Source organism: Macaca thibetana, chromosome 5 (genome assembly GCF_024542745.1).
Source record: "Macaca thibetana thibetana isolate TM-01 chromosome 5, ASM2454274v1, whole genome shotgun sequence".
Taxonomy (NCBI): domain Eukaryota; kingdom Metazoa; phylum Chordata; class Mammalia; order Primates; family Cercopithecidae; genus Macaca; species Macaca thibetana.
Genome location: NC_065582.1, coordinates 156089589 through 156114938, shown reverse-complemented (window position 1 = coordinate 156114938; position 25350 = coordinate 156089589). Strand labels below are relative to the sequence as shown.

The window sequence follows — 25350 nt, the reverse complement described above, 5'->3', positions numbered from 1 at the left end:
TCTTCTATTATTACTGTCTTGGACTGGATTGCATTAAATCTTCAGAGTAAGGCAGCAAGTGCTTTATAACTCTAAAGCCAGTTGTAAAATGTGGAATTAAAGCAAACACAAAAATCAAACAAAAATGCTATTTCTCCCAATAATTATAAGTTTACTGGATGCTTATTTATCTGTCATTAGAATGAACATACAATCAGAACGTCCCAAACTTGTTTTCTCACTCCAATGACATGGGTAGAAGTAAATGACAAAAAGCAATTTAAATATAAATATATTTAGCCTAGGCCGGGCATGGTGGCTCATGCCTGCAATACCAGCCTTTGGGAGGCCTAGGCGGGCGGATCATCGAAGGTCAGGAGTTCAAGACCAGCCTGGTCAACATGGTGAAACCCTGTCTCTACTAAAAATACAAAATTAGTCAGGCGTGGTGGCGCATGCCTGTAATCCCAGCTACTCGGGAAACTGAGGCAGGAGAATCACTTGAACTGGGAGGCAGAGGTTGCAGTGAGCCACCATTGCGCATTGCACTCCAGCTTGGGGGACAAGAGTGAAGCTCTGTCTCAAAAAAATAAGAACATAAATAAATATATTTAGCCTAAAATGGCTGTATTATCTTAAAATCTTTATTTTCTAATTCTGAGTGTATGCTGATTAGTCAATGAGTAAGATTTCTTGGAGACATATTGCTATAAAGTCTAACTAGAGTTACAATTTTTCATAGATGATTCACCACAGTGATCTCTATCTAAATAATTCGGGGGAAATTATTTTGAATATCAACAGCTCTCTTAAGTTGGCCATATAAAATCATCTACCCATATATAAGATAAACACGGAGGCTTAGAAACATCTCAACATTGAGGTTCATTCATTACAAGTCAGTAAATCAGTGTTTCACTAGGTTCAGCTGTTACCTCATGGGTATAGCTGTCTAGTCAGAAGTAGGAAATATAATCCCAGAGTGCTCTGTTAGCCTGGGATTTCAGGATCCGTTTTGTTTTGGATCTCAGTATTTCTCAAATCCCTTTTCATTAATGATGAAATAGGGTCTCAATATCTTAAGCTACCATTTGGAAAGTGAAAAAGGAAGATTACACTGTTCACATCCTAGTCGTTTGTTACCGTCTTCCGTTTCTTCTTACTTTACTATAAATACTTACTTGCATTTTGATATATTTACACATTTTAAACATTAATTCACTGTGTAACCTTTACTATTTGGAATGAAAATGAAACTGAGAAACAAGCTAAAAAGAGCACTGAGCAACTAAAAGAGGTGCCAGCAAATGTATGTAGGAAATCTCACATAATTCACTCATGTCTAAATCCTCACTCGGAGCTTGTTTCTTTTCATTTAATCTATGATTGTACCAACTATACTTACTTTCCTACTCTTAACTTTGTTAAAGCAGCCAATTAGGATTTGAAAGATCCTAATCCTTCAGGCATTAGTAAGACATACATATTTCGATATCAGTAGTAAGTGATACCCAAATGTAAGGAAAATATGTGTCCAGGAGGGAATCCTTATCTGGATTCATAAAGTTACACATACTTCATGGGCATCAGATGGCGCTGACCCAGCACATATAGTATTTGTAATGATCATGAGTCTTCATGTATTCTGCAAGAATTCAGATCAAGGTGCAATGCATTTAACCACACAAATGGTTAAATGTACGTTTAATGGGCACTTTACCATGTAGTTTTAATTTCCATGAGTATCAATGAGCCATTCCTGTATCTAACTTTAAGTAGTGGTTCAGGGATATAGTTTTATAAATTGTTTATCATTTATCATTTATCCCAAGATATTTATTTATGCAACAGTGCCTAGTCAATTCTTGACTGCAGATTATCCAAAGATGTGAAAATAAATGTTACTGCTAAATCTTTATATGATATTGAAAGAAATGAAATTTGTAAATGCACTGTGTTAACTTTGAAATACCAGTCTTAGGTTTCACTAGAACTTTACTGGTATATGAGATGAAGACCTAAGTCTAATTCTACCTAATGCACACAATTGACCTGATTAAATGTTTGGTGTTTTTTTTTTTGTTGTTTTTTTGTTGTTTTTTTTTTTGATGGAACCTCGGTCTGTCACCAGGCTGGAGTGCAGTGGTGCGATCTCAGCTCACTGTAACCTCCAACTCCCTGGTTCAAGTTATTCCTCTGTCTCAGCCTCCTGAGTAGCTTGGACTACAGGCTCACGCCACCACGCCCAACTAATTTTTGTATTTTTAGCGGAGATGGAGCTTCACCACATTGGTCAGGATGGTCTCTATCTCCTGACCTCATGATCTGCCCACCTGGGCCTCCCAAAGTGCTGGGATTACAGACGTGAGCCACTGTGCCCAGCCTGGCCTTTTTAAAAAAAATCTGTATTCTTGCATATATGAGCTTCTTGGGAAATGTCCTTTGCAATTAACGAGGTTACTTAAGGGAAACGGAGATAGGACTTTAGACACTTTTCATGGTTTCAGGTACCTGTGTCCAAGTAAGAAGGAAAGGAAAGTAGCACTTATGAGTTAGGGTATCTCATTTCCTGCACATTGTTCCTGAAAACTACCTAGAAAGATTAAGTTATGATATAAGATAATTAACTTGAAAAAGCCCTCAAATTCCACTTTGCCACCTAAAATCCAAGGGCAAAAAAGCCATCAATGGCATCTGGTGGCTTTATGCATAATGTTCACGGCCTTGCCGCCTGGAATAGAGGCTATAAGTTGTCCTCACAAGGATTTTTCTTTAACATTCTGGAATGCGTGTTTTAGTATTTTAGTGTTGTTGTTTATTTGTTTAGGCCCTGGTACATTTAGTAGTATTAGAACCTCCTGTGCAAAGGTCTGCGCTGACTGATTTTGCACTTTCATGGGGTTCTAACTGTACTTCTTTTAGCAGAGACATCGGACTAGACAGATACCTGTGGGCCAAGGGAATAAGTTCTTTTTAAGATTTATTTTCAAAATGGAATTTTCTAGGCTTTTCAACTGTTTACATTTGAGTGTATAATTGTAAATCCTATGATGTAAAAAGAAATGCACGTTTTAAGTATGCACATGTGCCTCTGTATTTACTGTGTTCTCTGATAAGAGTGTGAGCTGTGCAGGTGGGAAGAAGGGAGAGCTGTTTTAATAGTTGAGAGAATTGAAGAAGGCACCAAAGGATTTGAGGCAATAATGACTTCGGATATTCAGGTTGATTAATTGGTACTTCCTCCCCCACCTGTCATTAGAGGTTTACTAGAAGGCAGTCGGTTCTATTTAGGCAATGCATCAATCAAAGGGTGGGTCAATTATCTAACCTGCATATTTATAATTGAGAGGGAGCAGGGAAGAGCCAAATTCCCTTAAGACAGAGAAGGGAACCAAATGACGCCTGGTAAGAGACACTAGTGGGCTTAGAGAAGACGTCACGGGAAAAGTGGCTGGGGACACTGTGCCGGACAGATCTCTCCCTTTATATGTGTGTGTGTGGGGGGGAAAGAAACTGATTCTGATGAAAAGCTCCCTCTGATTGCAAAATGTCACTGTGTTATAAATGACATCTAGTATTATGACGATTCTAAATTTAAGAGAATGTATACAGTTTTAAGATATGCATCCCATCTAAGCAGGGTGGTACATGCCAGAAATTCATCTATTTGGGAGGTTGAGGCAGAGGGATCCTTTGAGTCCAGGAGTTTGAGACCAAACTGGGCAACACAGGAAGAATCCATCTAAATAATTTTTTTAAATAAAATATACAACCAAAATTCAAATTTCTATTACTATTATTTTTTCTTTTATAAGAATTCACTTGAAAAGTGATTTGATCTAACAAGACTTGTGGTGTGCTAAATGACAATGATACATAATCTGGAATTTAATCTTAAGATAACTGCATTGAGGGTAGAAGGAAACACAGATTTTTAAATCCATTCAACTGAGATACCGATGCATTTACAGGCATCATACAATAATGTGTTATTTGTAGAAGTACTGTATTATATCAAATCTCAAACATATATACACACACACACACATATATATATGTCAGTAACACAATGTCCCATTTATATTTCATTTATATTTTTAAAAAACAGGAACAAAGTATTTTTTATACTTTAGACATTATTTTGATAGAAAATTACCAAAAATGGATTTCTTAAATGTTATACCTGATTTCTTTATTAGAGTTATTGTCATTTTTATCACAGTCTCTTCAAATTGCAGTATTTTGAAATGAATCACTGTATTTTTTTCAAGTTGCAAGCAGATACATAAAATGTACTATCCATCAAAAAAGTTTTAAAAGATGGGCTTACAGTTGTGAAAGAGATATATGTAATACCAAAATTAGTCCTCATCTCAAGTATTTGTTGAATGAGTTTGACCTGTTGGTATAAACCTACATCTGATACTTTTTTTTTTCCTAATGTCACATCAAGTTCTTAAATCACTAGTGAGCTGTAAAAGCCATTACAAATTCCCATAGTAATAACCTGTGGCCACCGAAGTCTTAGTATCTTTTCTCTGAATAGCTACACTCAGCATGGTTGTACATTTAATGATTCAATAGCAGGGTATGGATTTTGTTAAAAGGAAATATGAAATGTATTTCCTGAATATGGAGTCTTTGTTCAGTATGTTGTCAGGTAAGAATTAGCAGTCTGCAGTCATCCACTTTAATCTATGATCTAATCGGAACTCAAAGCTAAATAAGAACACGGGTGATTAGTCCTTAGTTAGTAGGAACCCCTAGGGAAAACTTCAGTGCCACAGGAAGTGATGCTAATGATTCATCAAGTGGGAAACTTGCCTCTGAGAAATTAGTGAAGGGGCAACTTCACAGCCCAGGGTATGTCTGTTGGATATTTCAACCAATCTGAGTTTTGCTAGCAGAAGTTCAAGGTACATTTTTAAGACAGGACAGAGATGGTAACAAGAGCTGTGAAGTTTTGTTCATAAAAACCCAGACTCTGATGAAAATCTTCCTTTCATTTGGGCTAGGAATCTTTAGTAGCTCTGCCAACAGTCAGGAAACTCTTAGTCTCCCAGAGGTACTGAGTGGAAAAGCGTTTTAGAATTTAAGTAAAATAGCAAAATCAGATCTTACTAGTAAGGCAGAATGTGGTGCCTACCTTGAAATTTAGAATACTGAATTAGAAATTCGAGAGAACTAAACTTTTCCGAATAAAAAAATCTTTGTACTGCTTATCTTCTGAAACAAACATCAATAGAAAGGAAAATTCAAGCCCTGTTCCATTAAAACCATTAAAGGAGCTGGCAAGATTGCAATTTGCAATTTGTGTAACTTACCTCCTATCCTTCATTATTACAGCTTTATCAGTTGAACATGATATTTATGTCTCCTTTGTCTGAAAACATTGTTTAATAATTTTAATAGTCATTTTACCTTAAAAATGTGATATTCAGAATCAGAAAAATTCAACAGATTAATTTTTAAAATTTACTTTTTTTAGATAAAATGTTCTCACTCTATGTAAATGTATAGCTGCCATTACAATAAATTTAATGCCATGCATCAATCAATTGGTGAGCCTTTAAAGATCTAGCAGCTGTATCCTGTTTGATCTCTTAATTTATTGTTTAATTCAACAATCAAATATACATTTACTAAGCTTATTGGCTATTCCAAGTAGTGTGCATACATCTTCCAAGTAGTATGCTTTCACTTGCTTATTACTGGAAATGTCAGAAGTTTTAAGAGCAGCTGAAATTATGTCACCAGTAGAAAGAAGGTCGAGTGGATAGCCTCAGCTGTGAAGCATTTGGTTCCTTTTCAGCTTCCCTAGTAAGCTCCATTTGCAAAGGAGATATGAACAGGAAGACCTCGGTTGGCCTGAATCTGAGATTAACCCCCTGTAATTCAGTCCTGCTAAAGCAGGAAATTGGACTTCATAAATACTGTAACTTAGTGAAAGTTTTAGAGCAGGAGATTTTCAAGTAAGAGAAAATTACTTCTAAAACAATATCTTCCTGTTTATATCACCAGTGAACTTATTTAGTCAGATGCCGGTGTACATGTATATTTTCTGTCTTGTCCATGACTCGGTTTTAAAATTTCTATCTTGTTATTTCCTATGTATCTTTAAAATCAGCTGGAAACCTTTCTTAGAATTGTGTTAAGCTACACAAAAAGTAAGTAGCAACAGATGACGCTATTTGTAGTGAAAACAAAGTGAAATAAAGCATAATTTTAAGCTAAATTTCTTACATGGAGTTATTGAGGATGAAATCAAGTCTAGGAAATGATAGTTTCAGGTGGCTTTAAAATTGTAAATTTTTTACAGCTGAATCAATCTAATATAGAATAGCAATGATTGTGTTTCCACTTCCATACAGTATTTAAAATAACTGAATCTAGTGAGGAACAGGGATCAGGGTCAAATAAATGTTTTCATCACAATTATTGGCAGACGTTTCCTTTCTGATAAGTTTCTCCAACATAGAAGTGGAGTTTAGATCTAGTTAAGTATAGATGAGTTGAGTAGTGAGTTTTTGTGATTTTGAGAAACCACTTGCAGAGCTGCAGGATTGTAGGCACCAGGACTTCCTGCACGCAGCTAGTATAGAGCCACATCTGCCTCCAGCTCCTGCTGACTTGGCTGCACCGCAGCCCCTTTAGGCCCTGCTGCCAGATCAGGTGTGGAGACACTGCAGAGCCGTCACTCCGCATGGTTTCCTGCAAGTCAGCTATCTCGTTCCCATCTGTGTTGGTATTCTTTCCCAGCTTTTTTCACTGCTTGCCTGGCATGCATATATTTATCTGATAAGCCTCAATTTGGCTTTAAGACTTGTCTTCCCAAGTCAAGACTCAAGATGAAATTTCTCCTTGCATATATCTTCCTTTTAATTGTGCTTGTTGTTAATACTTAATTCTTAAATTCGAGATGTTTCTGTTTTAAGATACACTCTATCATGCATGTTAGCATTCGCTTATATGTTGTTTATACTACTTTGAGGATCTTAATGCATTAAGATCCACTCTGTTGTGAGTTTTGTTTGTTTTATGGTGTAAATAACAGAAAATGAGATTACTTCAGTATATAAGGACTTTTTTCACCTTATGTTTATCTTACATAATTCTCTTAAGCTAAGAGTTTATGCTGTTCATCAGTTTTTACTTTATAGAAGGAATTTTTTCGGATGGCTTTATTGTTAATATACCTGGTGTGCTATCCTGCAATGACAGGGATAGATTACAGAGGTGATATCTTTAGTCCGTAAATGATTTTTCTATAGCTAAAGCTTGATCCTTTGTGCTTTGAACCATTAATTGGCGTTTTCAGCTATATTCTTGATTATGCAGCTAAAATTTAGCCTAAAGTGGCCAATCCCACAGGCTTTGTACTTGCAAAACACCCATTGAATTTATTAAGAGTGGTGTACTCATGATGGCCACTGGAATAGGCTCGGTGGGTATCCTGGATTGAAAAATGAAAGGGCGGATGACTCAAGTACACCATGCTCTGATTAGAGGGCCATGAACAGCTTCCTCCACTTGCAGATTAACATCATTTCATGCTCTGTTTTCAAACAAGTAATATCTGTTCTAATAGCAGATTCCCCCGGTGCTACTAATGTACCAAGTTTCAGTTGTCCTCACTTGAAATAGTCCATCAGGTTTTCTTTTCCTTCAAGGAATAAAAATCTTGCTTTAATGTATTTTGGCAGATTTCCTTAGTTATGGGAATGTGGTTTGAAATGGTTTATGACTTCCTGCTTCTAAACAATAAGAAATAGCTTGAGTGTCTTGGCCCTATTACCCAATGTGTTTGTTATGGAAACTGTTTGGGGTGAAGTAAATGGAAAGAGAAATATGAAACTCAGGTGGGAATCGAGTGCTCGCTGGATGATAGCTTGTACATTTCTGCCTTATAGATTCATTCACTGTGGTAAACAGTAATTGAATGCCTACATCATACTAACTACTCTTTTAGCTTGGAAGTTATAATTAAAGTTATAATATGTGCTTCCAGATGATTATAAACTGGAAGCCTGCCAAAATTCCTATTAAGTACATAGGAATGAAATGCAACTTCTCCATTAAAAAACTGGAAAATTGAACAAAAAGGTCAAATAATTTTCACCATGTTCCATTTGTTATAGCTGAAGTTACCCAAGAACCACAATTTGAAGGGGAAAACAAGATTGTCTTTCCTTTGTCTTTTTAAAAACAATCATACACACTATATGATTTATTATGAAAGAAATTTTGCAAAATATAAGCAAGCTTACTTTCTATAACTATTTTTTTTCCCACCACAGAACACCACGAGTGAGCAGGCAGTTTATATCTGAGCTGTGACAATTTAAAATGTGAACACTAGATTAGGTCTTCTTAGTTCTGGGAAGGTCACATTCTAAAACTTATTTCCATTGGGAGCTAACATTTCCTTGACAAAATAAGTTACCTGAGTGTTCTAAACAGGAAATAAGTGCTATTTGATCTATTTATTGTCACCAGATGGAAATATTCCTTCACGTTTCTTATTTTTAATTTGTGTTTCTTATTTTGAACGAATTCATAATTTTACCATAACTACATAAAAATGACCATGTTTGAACCACTTCTAGATCTGACAAATGACTGTTGTTAAATTAGGATCATAGGGAAACTCAGAAGTTGTACTTCATTGTCAACAAAACAAAATAAGACCGTAAACATAAGCCCTTGCATTCTGGGACTCTATCCAAAAGCATTCAGCAATTTGGCTGTGCCCACCTTCAGAAAAGCCATAATTTGATTCTAGGATCTGGGTACCATAATGCAGTCAGAGGATCTTAGCATTCAACAGACACTCGTTTTGGTGTGGGGAGGAGGGGGGGCACGGTGGTTAGAAGTTGGCCAGTTCTATTTCCTTGGCACCTAAAATCTATTCTCTTCTTGGGTTTTTTTTTGCTGCTCACAGAAAATAATTATACACAATTTTATACATAAATGTGATTTTCACTTATTTTGTTTTGCAAGAAGACTCTCAGATTAAACATTCCACAAAATATTTTATAACTTTAAGATTTTAACTAATCTAATATTTTCATTAACAATTGCAGACACTGTGCATCATAAATAAATAGGAAATTATCCTCTGTTATTAATTGTAAATGCCTTTTCATTTCATAGAATGCTTTATGAAATTTTATCATAAAATCATGGAGGTAACGTAAAATGATAGAAGCAGAAGGGAATATGGATAGTCTTTTCTTTTTTTTTTTTTCTTGGAGATGGAGTTTTGCTCTGTCGCCCAGGCTGGAGGGCATTGGTGTGATCTTGGCTCATTGCAACCTCCACCTCCAGGGTCCAAGTGATTCTCGTGCCTCAGCCTCCTGAGTAGCTACAATCACAGATGCCTGTCACTATGCTGGGTAATTTTGTATTTTTAGTAGAGATGGGGTTTCACCATGTTGACCAGGCTGGTCTCTAACTCCTGACCTCATGTGATCTGCCCACCTCAGACTCCCAAAGTGCCGGGATTACAAGCATGATCCACCGCACTTGGTTATGGGACACCTTTTCTTGTACACTTTCATAGGTTCAGATTTTTTATAACCCGCTTGAAACATGTTTCAATGCCAACACTAAAATGAATGTATTTAGTTAAAACTCTTTGGTTTCCAATATGAGAAATCAGCAAAAGATATTTTATGCTAAAGTTGGGAATACATAGGACCTAATCTTCAGAAATGGTTTGGAAATTCAAGGCCATCATGTGTATCCTCTCTTCCTCCCTCTCTTTCTCTTTCTCTTTCTTTGTTATCTTTTTCTTCTCTAGAGGTAAAGCATGGCCAACAACTTCATAGTGCCTGAATTTGCCTGTTGTATGCCTGTTTACCTACAAAACTGCCGCTGTGTTTCGGTGGCTATTTCAAATGTCAGGGAGAGAAACTGTGGCGCTGCCTGGGTTAAGAGTTGGCTCTTCATTCTATCTGTCATGCCTAGAAGAGAAGAGTCATGAGGCAGGAATATGCCTTCTGAAGGACTGTGTGTCCAGCAAGGCAGGGATTTTCTCAAGGAGCTATGGACAAATATGTTTGTATAACAGTGGTAATGATAAAAAAGGACTTACTGTGTGACCCAAATTGTGCTCAGTATTTTACTTACGTCATCCCATATGCACAGCTATTAGTAAAGTGCTGTAAATTTTTAGAAAGTGTTTTTACATGCATTATCTTGTTAATTCTAACAATTCCTTTATCAAATAAATGCTATGCTTTCTATTTATATATGTAATCCTTCCTTTTTTTTTTTTTTTTTTTTTGAGACAAAGTCTCAGTCTGTCGCCCAGGCTGTAGTGCAGTAGCACAATCTCGGCTCACTGCAACCTCTTCCTCCCAGGTTCAAGTGATTCTCACGCCTCAACCTCCCAAGTAGCGGGGACTACAGGCGTGTGCCACCACACCCAGCTAATTTTTGAGTGTTTGTAGAAATGAGGTTTTACTATGTTGGCCAGCCTGTTCTCAAACTCCTGACTTCAAGCAATCCACCCACCTTGGCCTCCCAATATGTTGAGATTAGAGTCATGAGCCACCACACCCAGCCTATCTTCTATTTTATATTGAAGAATTTCTTGTTAAAAGTTGAGTGTGTTTTTAAGTGAAAGAGCCAGAAGTGAAACCCATGTCTTCTGATTCCTGGTTCAGAGATTTTACACTTGAAAGTGGTCTCCTTTCTGCACGGTGTCAGCAATGTAAAAGTGTGAAACATGGTAGTTGATCAAACGAAAACACCTGCAGCCCTCTATGTAGTGTCTGTTAGTAGCATCATGGATCCCTCATAATCATACATTGAGTTTTTCTTCTCTTTTTTTGGCTAATCCTTCTATCTGTTTTTTTTTTTTTTCTTTTTTGGAAACATATTGCTTAGGAATGCACTCAGCTGCAAGTAACAGATTCACCATAGTGGAATGAGGGGTTTAGGTTTTCCTTATACAAGACTCTAGAAGTCATCAGCAACTTCCGCTTTTCTCCTGCCTACCATCCTTAACATTTGATTTTCTTTCCTGTATTCCCCAGAGGGTTGCTGTCTCTCCAGCCACTAAGTCCCTATTTCAGGTGGGGAGAAAGATGAGGGAAAACTTCACCTCATCCCATTTCCTTTCTATTCTAGGAGGGATTCCCTTCCCAAAGATTTTTCTGTATATCTTATTGGTCAGAATTATGTCCCACAGCTTCCCTAGGGGCAAGCTAGATGGGACTGTGAATGTTTTTCTTTTTAATTTCTATGACATTGGGAGACAAAGGAATGGGCCATCCCATACTCCATTTAGTGGGACTGGAAGTAGGACCCGAGGTCTTGGTACCACGTGCTTCTAAGTTCTCCCATGTAGTTTTCCTTCACTTACGCTTTTACAGCATTTTCTTTGCTCAATTGAGTGATTTCAGTTTCTTTTAACTCTCTTAATAGGATTTTGCTTTCCTGCTTTTCTCTGACCTCTAGAGTCCCTTTCATTGATTTCTTCTGAATCCCTGTCTCTACACATACCCAGGAGGGTATATACCTACACATTCCCGAGAGGATACTTGAGAACCGTCTTGCTTTCTCTGTACCCTTCCTTTGCATTTTATAGATGAAACTGGAGAGACATGGAGAGGCAAAGTTACACAGCAAATTAGTGAACCAAAACCACACTCCATGCCTCCTAACTCTTAGGCCTGGCTTTTTAAAGTGTTACTAAATAATAAGTCTTTGTGTTTATGTATGTCAAAATTTTGGAGCAAAATAAAACTGCTGGTGTATAAAGTGTTTATTACAGAAAAAAACTCTCGAAGTCTATCATTTAAATGCCACCGAAACCTCTGTTTATTCGAATCAGCAGATGTTCACTGAGTGCCCGCTAATGTGCTAGGCACTACAGAAGCCAGGGGCATTGCAGTGAACAAGAAAGTGTGAGCCTTTGCCCTCATAGAGTTTATGTGCCAGATGTATTTAAAGTATGCAGTACTTTTCATAGAGTAATTAGATATTTATTAAGGGCTTACTCTGCATCAGGGACTGTTCTATGTATGATATACAGTTTATGACAAGAAATATAAGAATTCTGCTCTTACGTTCTAGGCATACATAGTATAGAACTCAGACGCCATCCTTCTCCTGTTGTTTATTACCAAATGTAATGAAGACATACCTAATTGATAGTATTTCTTAATCTATGGATTGGAGTAATTCATATGCTTTTTACAAGTTATAATACATACCTTATGACTAGGTGTGCAATTTAGTTGGCTTAAAAAATTGATTTAGCTTTAAGTGTTAATTTGTTGGACTGAATTCTAACAATTTTGACTCCTTCTTCCTTTATTCTTTTGTTTTATTGAATTTAACTTGAATGGAATCTTTTATTTGTCTAAGTCTATTTCTGTCTAGTAAGGAAGTTGAAATTGATCATGCTTTGACTTTGTGGGCCATCAGAGAACCATGACATTCCAGGGTATTGATTTTGTGGTGTTAAAGGGTGACAGATCTACTGTTAAAGTGCCGAGAGAGAATTGGGTTTCAGATTGTACACCATAAGCAATCTTGGCTTTTGCTGAGACATGACTAGCTTTTAAAAGTAATGGAAGGAATTGTAAGTCTTAGGTAATTTTCAGGGCACAAGTTTGAAAAGATTAATTTCAGCAAGCATTATGTAATTATGCATAGAGGGGAATAAGTTCCACTTATGATAAATATTGTATATCTAAATATATACAACTTGGAGTATGTATGTGAGTGTGTGTGTGTATATATTCAGAAAGTTACTCTATGCTAAGGATATTGAGCAATATTTCAAGACAGCATCACTGAACCTTTCAAACGTATTTATTCTTACATTTGGAAGTTGCTTAGGAATGACAAGTTTTGTTTCCTTTCATACAATTGATTCTTGCAATCATTATTTCGAATTTTGCTTCTGTTGTGCTTTCTCTCATTCAGCTATTATAAGATATGAGTTATAAGATGGGCACAGTGAATTACGCTTGTAATCCCAACACTTTGAGAGGCTGAGGCGGGCGGATCACTAGGTGAGGAGTTTGAGGTCAACATGGTGAAACCCCATCTCTACTTAAAACACAAAAATTAGACAGGCATGTTGATGTGTATTTGTAATCCCAGCTACTCGGGAGGCTGAGGCAGGTGAATCGCTTGAACCCGAGAGGCGGAGGCTGCAGTAAGCCAAGATTGCACCACTGCACTGCAGCCTGGGGAACAGAGCGAAACTCCATAGCAAAAAAAAAAAAAGATATGAGTTATGATGTCCACATTTCAGAAAGGCCACAGGTCTACAAGTGTAACGCTTGGCAATTTTTCATTTCCCTCTGAGACATAAAATGTTGACAAGTACATTATAATAGCTGCTATAGACATGAACTAAGGAAGAGTAACCATGGTCGTCTTTCATTGTCCCATTTTCCTCTGGATTTGTTCTTTTAAATTTTATGACCTTTGGTGAATGCATTGAAAATAGCATTTTGATCATATGATTATTGAGTGGAAAACTAATACTCAACTAAGTCCAAGTGTATCTTTGGAAACTAATCAGAGGTGTACCACATTCATTGACTTAAACCAATCCATCATAGTCATCTTCTAATTTATTTCCACATGTTCTTCCAAGTTCCCATTCTTGAATAAGACTCTGACCTGCAAAGAAGAATGGAATGTATTCTATAATGTATGTTTGTCCTGTTTTCTAACAACATAAGTATTTTGCTTAAGCAGATTTGCTAGGAAGTGACAACTTTGAAAAATTGGACATAGGAGCTGCTGGAAGCATTTCAGTTCCAAGCAATCTAAATAGTGCAGAAGGGGAAAATGAAATATCACCATGTTTTAAAGATGACAGTTTTGTCAAAGATTCCCTTTCACTCTTTGGCTTGAAACAAATGAAGTAAATCCAGTATATCTGTTTAAATATGCATGTGCACTCACTGAGGAACATTCCTTCCTGAGACTGTTTCTTCAGAGACAACCAATGAGAGAATTATCTTTGAAAAAAAATGTATCACGAGTTGGGGAGACTATCATTTTCTTGGCTTAATTTTTAGTTTGGCTTTTGAGGTCATAAGATTTCACAAGAACAAAGTGGTGCCTTTAAGAAATGAGGAAAACCTATAGGCTTAACACCATTTGAGTATATCATTAGGTACACATATTTGTTGTTCTTCAGAAATATGATTATTATTTTGAGGTGTGTGTGTGTAAGTAGGAGAGAGAGTTTCAGTTAAGAACTTAAGGTTAGCTAGATACTAATTTTTATGGATATATTAAAAATCCCAGTAATATTCTCTACCCGAAAAGTGTTGTTGAGGTACGTTTGAAAAGATATAGCAAGTGTGAACTAACTTGCTTTTAAGAACAATGTAATCACTAATTGGAGAGGCAGTAGAGTGTAGTCTACTTAAGAGAACAAAGACTAGAATGAGACTTCCTGTGCTTAAAATTTCAATACTGCCATTTTAGATCTGTGATTTGGGGAAAGTTAATTTCTTAGTTACTGAGTTCCTTCTTTGTAAAATATGGTCACTGGATAGTATCTATTTCCTAGAGACCTGGCACGTCAGCCTGAAACCTTATAAACTCTCAGTAGAATCTTAGTATCACTAATTGAAATTCTTAACATGTTTTGATGCCAAGAATAACAGCAGAAATTTTTTAAAAAGTAATTCAGGGGATGAATTTAAAGCGCAAACATTTCAGGAATCCTGTAATACATACATTATGCTTCTTTCAAGGCAATAGTAAATGAGTGGTGATCACATAATTTTAACAAAAGAAGCACTGCTGATTATCATTTATGTCCTATGAATATTATGTAAAGTGCTTTAGAATCACACTTTATGGGAGTCACTGGTAGTTTCTGACTTTCAGATTCTATAATCAGTGGGCTGATTTCAAGTTCCGAGGTTATTCTCAGTTTTTATTATATTACTGTTAGAAATAGCAGTGCCATGTAAATGCTTGTATATTTTAATTATAATTTGTTCCTACTCACCTTTAGTAAGAGTGGTTATGTTAGTACTGTTACTTTCTGAAATAACGTTCATTTACTATGTTACATTTATTAATTCTATGTTCACCTGTGTGCTATATTTGCCTATTACTAAAGAGGTACCTGGTAGTATAACTCTATCTGAATTACAACCTAAATCTTTCACATAAAACGATTGATTCGTTCTAGTATACATTTAAAAAATCTTATCTGGTTGTACATTTTACTTAATTTTAGAGCCTATCAGCTTTTCATATTAATAGGATTGTCATTTTTATATATGGAAGGATTCTTGGTGTAGTTTGGCTTTGAGCCATAATATGATCTATCCTTTTAACCCTTTGGAAACATTGACTTTTTCATTGCATTAGTGCAGACTTCATTTTATTTCCAGTCCAAGATGCCAAAGGTCACTTCATTAGACACCTCATTTGCCTTTCTTCCCTGTAGCGTTCTGGTATCTTATACCAAGTATCACTAAAAAAAAATTCTGCTTCCATTAACAAAAAGTGAGCAGAGAACAAAAAGCCAATTATTTGCAGCACATAAAATCTTTATGATAATTTGGTAGACTTTAATTAAACTAATACATCACACTGCACTTATAAGACAAAAGAGCAAAAGAGAAGCATGTAATCTTTTTTTTTTGTTCTGTTGAGAAACACCATATTGCCTTGTAATTAAGCATTTTAAGACTTATGATCTATTTTGAAGTGTAAGATTTTCAGTCCTTTTTATACAATATGCATATTAAAATTATATGTTATATTGATTGGAACCATCCCCCCAAAATTTAAAATGAAACTATGACAAAACTTAAAGTAACTTTTATTATATTTTATGATTGTTTTCCAACTCTTCAAAAATAAAAGGAGATTCTGCAAATTCATCTCACATCACACAGAAACTTTACTACAAAGAATTTTTTTTGGTATTTAACACATTTTGCTGGGATTTTTGCATTACTGTTTACTCTTTCTGATGAACCAACTGACATTATTAATGCAAAATTTGCTATAAATTAAAGGGATACCAATGTAACTTATCTTTCCTGCATTTCACAACTGTGTTGTACTGGAATTAGAGACACTTAATCTTTGTTTAATCTCATCCCCAAATCTTCAACGTCTTTGTGATATAATTCTCATAATTTAAGTGGAAATAAAGAACTGAATTGAGAGTGAATACATTTGCTTTTAATCTAAGGTCTGCAATGTTATATTGAGCATGTCCTGTCACCTCTCTGGGTTTCAGCATTATCACTAGTAAAGTAAATAATCTGGTAAAGAATGATTCCAAATGGCCTCCTTACTCCATTTTTTGTTTGTTTGTTTTAATGGAGACGAAGTCTCCCTCTGTGTCGTCCAGGATGGAGTGCAGTGTTGCAATCCCTGCTCACTGCAACCTCTGCCTCTCGGATTGAAGCGATTCTCCTGCCTCAGCCTCCTGAGTAGCTGAGATTATTTCAGGCGCTCACCACCACACCCGGCTGTTTTTTTGTGTTTTTAGTAGAGACGGGGTTTTGCCATGTTGCCTAGGCTGGTCTCAAACTCCTGCGCTCAGGCAATCTGCCCTCTTCCGCCTCCTAAAGTGCTGGGATTACAGGCAAGAGCCACCGGGCCCAGTCCCTGGTCTCCTCATTTCTGAAATTGTATTTCTACATTAAATAGTAATGTAACGTCTTTCTGTGTACCAAAATCAATATTTAAATATGTTCACATCAATCCTTAAATTAGTGTCTTAGTGTTTACAAAAAGTGTTTCCGAAAACATTTCTAGAACTTTCTAATAATCAGAAAGCACAGATTTTTGAAGCTGGTAAACCACAAATCATATTAAAAGAGAATTATATTCAGCTTAGAAATTCGTCTGTTATCAACCAAAGGGATCATATATAATCACTGTGCCAATTCTTAGAATTTTAACATATTTTTCATAAAGAGGAAACTATTTGGAATTTCTAATTTTGTCCTTTCTCACATTTACAAATTCAAGTCTCAATTAATTCCTTGGGCATTTACTTAATTTGCTTGTTTGTAGATCAAACTTAGTGGGTTTATCCATCACCTGGAAATACTTTGTATTTTTCTACTCTTCTCTGTGGGTGTTCAAGGCTCCCCAAGTAGCTCTCAATTTTTCAGGCACATGATTGCAATTTAAGTGTCATTTAAGGACAGCCAAACTTGCTATTCACTTCATCTTCTCATTAGCATCTAGCCTCTGTTTCTCTCAGGCAGCCTTGGCACATGAATACCAGCCAATACTGCTTTTGTTTCCAAAGGTGGCCAGTATTATGGCCTGAAGAGGATAATGATGATAGTTTAAGTTTGTGCCATTTTACATTTTTATTGTGAGCCTTCAGAATGGAAATGCATTAACTCTTAACCTTGGCCAAATGTAATTAGAGCTCTAAAGCTGGGATCCGGTCTAATGTTTTACTTACATAGTGCATAGTGGTATGGTCTATTTGTAGTAATCTCCATCCTTCCCTGATTTAGAAAGAGTGTTTTTTTTTAAATCATTCTTTTCTGGCCAGGTGGGGCGGCTCATGCCTGTAATCCTAGCACTTTGGGCGGTTGAGGCAGGTGGATCAACTGAGATCAGGAGTTTGAGATCAGCCTGACCAACATGGCGAAATCCCCGTCTTTACTAAAAAAACAAAAAGTAGCTGGGCGTGGTGGCACATGCCTGTAATCCCAGCTACTCAGGAGACAGACAGGAGAATCGCTTGAATCCAGGAGGCAGAAGTTGCAGTTGGCTGAGATTGTGCCACTGCATTCCAGCCTGGGTGACAGAGCAAGACTCTGTCATTTAAAAAAAAAAAAAAAAAAAAACACGGAAACAAATAAAATGGTTGTTTTTATAAAAACAATAAAGAGAAAGATGATTTAACACTGAAGAATAGGCTCTTCTAGAGCACCAGTCTTTACATACTTAATTGCATTAGCATTTTCTTGACAAATAGTTGTTTTATTTGAATACTCTGTCTTTTGATAGTTATTGAATTAATTTGTCTGTGTATGTCTAATTGAGGATGTTCAGAACAGCTTTGTTACATTTGTTGTTTTCTCTTATTATACTCGATTCTATGATATGTAGCCTTCAACTAAGTAGAAAATATAGGAAAAACAGCTCATGATGGAGTTGAGTGGAATTAAGGAAATCTCTGGTTTAGGAAGGGAAACTAAATCCTCTCACTGTTTTCTGACCTCACCTTGTACCTTCCTGTTAACTTTGTGCATATAAGCAGATTGTAACCTTGGAGAGAAAAATGAAAGAGCCAAGTAAGTGAAACTATAGGAAATAGTTTTACCATTTCAAAAGATAAATAAAAGTTTCCTCAGAACCGGGACTGTATTTCCTTCCATGCCTCTTACATGACTGAACTTATACATAACATATGGTATTCTTTCTAATAAATCCTGAGATTCCATGATTTTAACAATCATTCAGTCAGGAAACATTGATTGCTTGGCTATCCAACCCAAGGCATTCTTCTTCTTTTTTTTTTTTTTAGAGACGGAGTCTCACTCTGTCGCCCAGGCTGGAGTGCGGTGGCGCCATCTCGGCTCACTGCAAGCTCCGCCTCCCGGGTTCACGCCATTCTCCTGCCTCAGTCTCCCGAGTAGCTGGGACTACAGGTGCCCGCCACCACGCCCGGCACATTTTTTCTGTATTTTTAGTAGAGACGGGGTTTCACCGTGTTAGCCAGGATAGTCTCGATCTTCTGACCTCGTGATCCACCCACCTCAGCCTCCCAAAGTGCTGGGATTACAGGCCTGAGCCACCGCTCCTGGCCCCAAGGCATTCTTTTGTAAATTCCCAAATCATTTATACTCTGAAGTCAGGGCCCAAGTATCCATGATGAGGAATTCGTATAACATTTTCTATCTCCTGTCTCCTTTTCTCTCCTTTTCTTTTCTTTTCTTTTCTTTTCTTTTCTTTTCTTTTCTTTTTTTTTTTGAGGCGGAGTTTCGCTCTTGTTGCCCAGGCTGGAGTGCAATGGTGCAATCTAGGCTGACCGCAACCTCTGCCTCCCAGGTTCAAGCGATTCTCCTGCCTCAGCCTGCCAAGTAGCTGGGATTACAGGCATGTGCCACCATGCCCGGCTAATTTTGTATTTTTAGTAGAGATGGGGTTTTTCCATACTGGGCAGGCTTGTCTTGAACTCCTGACCTCAGGTGATCCACCCGCCTCATCCTCCCAAAGTGCTGGGATTACAAGCCTGGGCCACCACGCCTGGCCTCTGTCTCCTTTTCTTACGTAGCTAATCAGTGGTTGACTCACAGACTGAAATACTTATTTTTAAGAGTATAGTTCAAACGGTTGCTAATGGCCTTTGTGTGTGTGTGTGTACTATCACATACGTAAATGGGTATAGACTTCCCTTTCTTTGATTGGATAGAATGAATCTTTTAATTCTTTTTCTTTACTTGTTGCAATTTAGACAACTTTCAGGTATGTAGAAGTTGCTTCTTAGGTATGCATCTATTTAAATAATTATGATAGAATCTTTATATATTTGTGAATTTAAATAATCATGATAGAATATGATATATATGGAAGTTTCTAGAACTGAGTTTCTTAACACTTTTGTTCATATTAGTTTAGCAAACTTGTATAAGTTTGCTTATTTTTTCTTAAACGGTGCCAAAAATGGAGATACTACAATGATAACTTTGCTGTCTATTTTTAAAAGATTTGAACTTGGATTTAAAAAAATAAATATGAGGCAACATAATGTAAAGGGACTCTGTCTGATATGAACCCTAATTCTACCACTTACCTGTGTGATTTTATATAAGGAGATTAAACTCTCTGAGCTTCTGTTTCAAGTGTAAAATGAGAAAAATATGGTTCCTACTTTACAAGCACTTTTTGAGGTTAAATTAGATAGTTAAATGCAATCTTGTAATAAACATTGTAGGAGAGAAAATATTTCTTTTTATGACCCATTGCTAGATTCATAGCTGAGACACCTATAACAAAAGATAGAATAATAACAGCAAAGCATGAAACTTATATTTAATATAAGTTTTCCATGACATGGGAGTCCTCATTAAAAAATGAAGACCCAAAGAAGTAAGTAAACATATGTTTTTAATGTTTGGGTTTGATGAACAGGTGGGTAGTCATAGAAGAGCATGATTGGACAAAAGAGGTGTGATTTAATGTCTATAAACAGAGGGGAACTTAGCAAGGCCTGTTTGTTCAGATTCTTCTTTGTGGCACTGTGTCTTCAAAGACGAGCATGTTCCTTTCCTCCGGGTATGTGGAGGGCACCTCTCAAATGAGAGTCTTATGACCTGCTTCAAGGGAGAAGGGCAAGGGGTAGGTGAGAGTTGGCTTTACTGCTCCTGCTGTTTTCTCAAATGCCAAGGTACCATATTTTGGGGTGGTGTTTCTTGAGCCCCATCAACATCTATACAAGTGTCACTGTAATGAATAATTATTATCATTTATGGTTTTTGATATATTACTTGTATAAATCAGAAGAAAGTAAAATACCAAAATACCATCCAGAATTGTCCTTCTCATAGTCCTCCACTTTCTTAAATCCCATGTTCACTCTGTGTCCCGGCTTTCATTTCAAATGGTTTTCTAGTATTCAAAACAAACAAACAAACAAACAAAAAAACTAGATAAACTTTTCAGTGTTAATAATAGCATTGGTTATTCTTAACAAATGGTTCAGCTCCTGTATTACGCATTTATGCTCTAAAAATTAACGTCAACTTCCTTTTCCTAGACTGTGGAAGCTAACATCAATTTGATTTTCTGGGTCATGGACCATACTCTGCATTTTATATCATACTTTTTATTTTTCCCTAGATTTGAACATTAGACAAGGAAAAAGATAATGAATATTCATGAACCCATTATAGATATTGCCAATTATATGCAAACACATTCAACAGATACTTGTACTGAATCTACACCAATTATATAGTGCATGATTTAGTATTGAAGCATACCTAATAAACATAAGAAGAAAAATAGACATCTGTTTCTTTTAAAATATACATATTTCCCTGTTGGTTGTTTTGAAGTTTTTCAGGATCATAAAGGACAGGTTTATTCCTATGTGTGGGTGTTCAGTGTGTTCTTGTACCCAGGTCTGAGTCCTTTTCCAATTCTCTGCATAATTCAGTTTTCTTCTCCTAGCACTAGTTACCTATGGTTTGCCAGGGAGGTCTAGAGAAGGTAAAGAATATAGCTTTTATATAAGTTAACATTTTACTGTTTTTTTTTTTTTTTTAAGTAAAGTTTGCAGCTTAATTTAGTCTCTGGGGTAGGAAATGGACTGAGTGAGACACAGAGATAACCTTGTAGAAAGCATGAAGGAATGATGTGGTTTCATCCCCGTGTGTGTTTGTGTGTGTGTGTGTGTGTGTGTGTGTGTGTGTGTGAGACTTGTTGCCTGGGTGATAGAACAAATCCAGGAGAAAGGTTGAAAGGCGAAGACAAAGGCCGTGTCTATACAACTTCAGCTGAATTGGACCTGACTGAAAGATTGGTTTGGTCTGATTTACTACAGCCTATCTCCTCAGTGTCTGTGATCTGCAAATTGCTTCTAGGGCCATTTTAATTAGCTGATTCAAATCAAAACCAACACATCCTGGTAACATCCATTTCTACTCTGACCCTCACCAAAGACAGTTTTCAGAATGGTGATTCCTAAGTAGTTGTGTATAAACTCAATAAGTGATTCAAGATAGGCACTTTTTGTTTCTAAACGTTAATCTTTAATGGTTAGAAAAGAACCTATTTCTTTTTGCTTTAGTGACAGGTGAGTATTAGTACACCATTGCATTTGTTCAGCACATCACAGCTTAAATCACAAAAATAGAAGCCTGCTGTTATGTAGTTAACCGACGAAATGAGAGAGTTTCTGTTCCTCAATAACATTTTAATAAGTGGACTTCATTATGCTGCATAGCAATATGAGTAATATAATATTTAAATGCATTATATTCCTGGGGATGCTTTTAAGTTAAAAGTGTAAATCAAGTCCTGAAGATAAAAATTAAAACACTTGACACCTATAATTTCCTATATTTTTTTTAAAAATGCTTTACTTATTTATTCATTTATTTACAACCTTGCATAAAAATTTACATAGTATCTTTCCCTTAAGAAAAGAAGAGAAATACTATTATAGGAGAAGAATTAACAAGAGAAGCTTAATGAAATTTTAGGTTGTTAGACTAAATTTAAGAGAGAGATGGGAAACAAAGGGGGCAAAATGGGATGCCAGTAAAATAAAGAGCATTTACTATAGTTTGAAAGAGGTGTATTCCATAATCTAAAATATGAGAAACAATAGAAAGTCAAAGGTAACCATATGATTTCAAAATATTAAAATTATATATGTGATACTATGATATAACAAGTAATATGATTTCCCTAATTGGTTATTTCCAAATATGCATTTATTCATTAATCCAATTTTCAGGGCTACCAACAATGTGCCAACACTGAAAAGAAACATTAAGTACATGATATTTGCCTTCATAGACCACATCGTAGCCTTGTACAGAATGTGATAATTGAATGAATAACTTCACAAAAATAGTTAAATAGTTGATAACCGCTATGGAATTATATCATATATAGGAAAAATGCGTAATAGGAAAATCTAATGTGGTCTTGGTATACATTACTTTAATGTAGTTTTAGTTGGTTAGTAAATAACACACAATATCAGAAAGTTTGAAATATTTAGCTTTCATCTATGTATAAGGAATTTTAAAATTAAATGTGCAGTGATATGGTTTGTGTAAAATAAGGTGAACTATCTGAAACTAAAAATTTAAGTCATAAACATTCACTTATCATAGATGCCTTGATAAATGTGTTCTGCTCTATGTACTTAGCCTGAATATCCCCATATGTATTAATTTTCAAAGCTGCTCGGGAAACAAAAAGATATTGTTTTTATTTCTAGAAGAAGATAATATTTACATTTTAAAATTGAGACATATTTTAATGCTGCTTAAATTTATGCAGCTAATATTGATAATATACTGTCAGAGCATTTTAATACATTTTATTTTCTTTAAACGATTAATTTTAAAGTTAGTCATTACTTGTTTTATTACACCATTTACTTTCACAAATAAGTTGGTCCAACATTCAGTGAAATAAGTCGTTAATTTCTTTTTTACTTTGACTCTGGTGTGCTGATGCGTTCTTACATTGGAAATCAACTGGAATATTTCTCTTCTACTTATCCTAATTCTTAAAAATAAGTACTTTGGGCAGCAAAATGTACCATGTTTATTCTATGAAAGTGATTTATTTTTTATTTTTTGGCAATATTCAGACTTACTAAGATTTTACTGACATCAATTGCACCACCACCGAATTGGAAAAAGACACTTTGTGTACTTTCTAGCACTGAAAGTAGAAATTGCCTGTTGGTCAGGCACAAGTTCAGAGAAATATTTAACACTATTTAAAACTGACATTAGCACCAAAATATTTTGAAGGAGTTTTTATCATAACTTTATTTTTCCAAACTAGAAACAAAGTTGGGAAACATTGCCCTTTTACAGTCATGACTTTGAAGAGGGGAGCAATTCATCCTTGACCAGAGAATCAGCAGGCCATTTGTTGATAGCATATATAACCTGACCCGATTTCTATAGAGAAAGTGAGCTATCTAATGATTGCCTTAAGAGACTAGAGCTACTTGGAAGGGTGTGAACATTCAGATCCAGCTCATATCTCTGAGATCTTAGGGATGTGCAAGTTGTGAAAGCAATGACAGCAAAGTTACCATTTCATTCTTGTTTGTATTTGTAATATAAATAAAGCAAAAAACACTTCCCCAGCCCCTCTTCTTTTGACATTTCATAGCCTTGAAAAGCTTGAACTCTGAAACACACTAGATGCAATGTTTCTTACACCATGCAAACATCTCTTGTCAGAGATAGCATCCTTGAGATTAGCCAGCTGTATTGATTTGGATGCCCCAGGGCTGTTCATTGTAGTGAGGACTGTTATGTCTCTATGGCTTCTGAAAGAGGTTATGGCTACTGCAAATACATCTTAAAGAAGGAAAGAATACTATCAGCCAAGACGTGCAGTCCAAGCTTTGGAACTAGGCTGGCAAAACCCTACTCACATCCCTGTAAAGCAGACATATATTTTTGTATTTTTTATAGGTGGATACATTGCAGACCACGAACCCCTCTGGCCACATTGAGGAATCGTGTAAAATGAATGTATGTGCTCGTAAGTGAAATACATGCAGTGTTCCAACTCAATATGTTGGATCCTAATAGACCTGGATTTGTCTTGTGTAAAAAGAAATCGATTCCCAAGGGGCAGGATCACTAACTGATTAAAATGAAGCTTTGATTTTGAAGAAAACAAACAAAAAAAGCTTTAAAGTAAGATCTCTGCAAAATGGAATCAAACTGCGCTTTGCAAACAAGTGAAAAAAATCAAGCTCTCAATATGGAATAAAGGAGGGATGTGAGAGAGGTTTTGCAATCTTATCAATTACTGTGGAGAAACAGAATCAGATACCGCCATACTCAGGAGGATGAAAAGAAGAACAGGAAATTCTTTTTCTTCAGTTTGCACTTGAATGGGCTCAAGCAAAGAGTGCAGATATGTATCTTGTTACTGTTTATAGTTAATAATGTGGAGATTAGTATATATGTGATTTCATTTGCCTTGTTTGAACCAATTGGATGCATTATATAGAAATCACCTGAGCCTGTGCTAGATCAACAAAGAAAATGGAAATGTATACCTCAGGATTGAAATCCGAGAAAATTAGACAATTCAATGCTATTTAATAAGGCATTAAGAAGAAATACTATTGCCAATCAGGGAAAGTGAGAATCTAGTGAACATGAGAGGAAATAAAATTTAGGTCATTATTACACTAGTTGAAACACAATTTATGATGGTGTAAAAGCAGAATATAGGTCACAGTGTATCTCACAGACATTTTACACACTTTTCAACTGAATTTAGGATTAACTACGTAAGTGTTCAAGGAGTGTATGGCCATTATATCAATAGGAAACTGTCCTTTTAAATTTGTGGTCCTATGCATTTATATATGCAGAGGAGGGCCTTTTTTAATTTATTGAGGATGAGTTGCATGCTGGAAGAACCTCTTTGCATTACAGTTACTTGCTCAATTGAAGATACTGTATAAATATAAAGTCTAATTTTTGTATGGGTGTGAGGGTATGTGTATGCATTTGCGTGTGTGTGTGTGTACAAGTGGAAGGTGGTAAAATTTAATGATTAGCATTTGCACTTTGGTTTGTTACCTAGAATGTAAAGAGGTAGAGTAAACTGTCTTAAGCCATTCTGTTATCATTATTGAAGATTATTGTTCACAAAGGA

At 36.0% G+C, this 25350-nt stretch overlaps 1 protein-coding gene across 11 annotated transcripts in view; it reads left to right on the top strand.

Moving 5' to 3' along the window:
- PCDH7 (protocadherin 7) overlaps positions 1-25350 on the top strand; it is a 427914-nt gene that overhangs the window by 42601 nt on the left and 359963 nt on the right. The window contains exon 2 of one of the 11 annotated variants that reach the window (XM_050791298.1): positions 24147-24206. The exons of the other annotated variants lie outside the window; for them this stretch is intronic. Within the exon in view, the coding sequence (XP_050647255.1) occupies positions 24147-24206 (60 nt within the window). The remainder of the gene's footprint in view (positions 1-24146; positions 24207-25350) is intronic. 11 annotated transcript variants of the gene reach the window in all.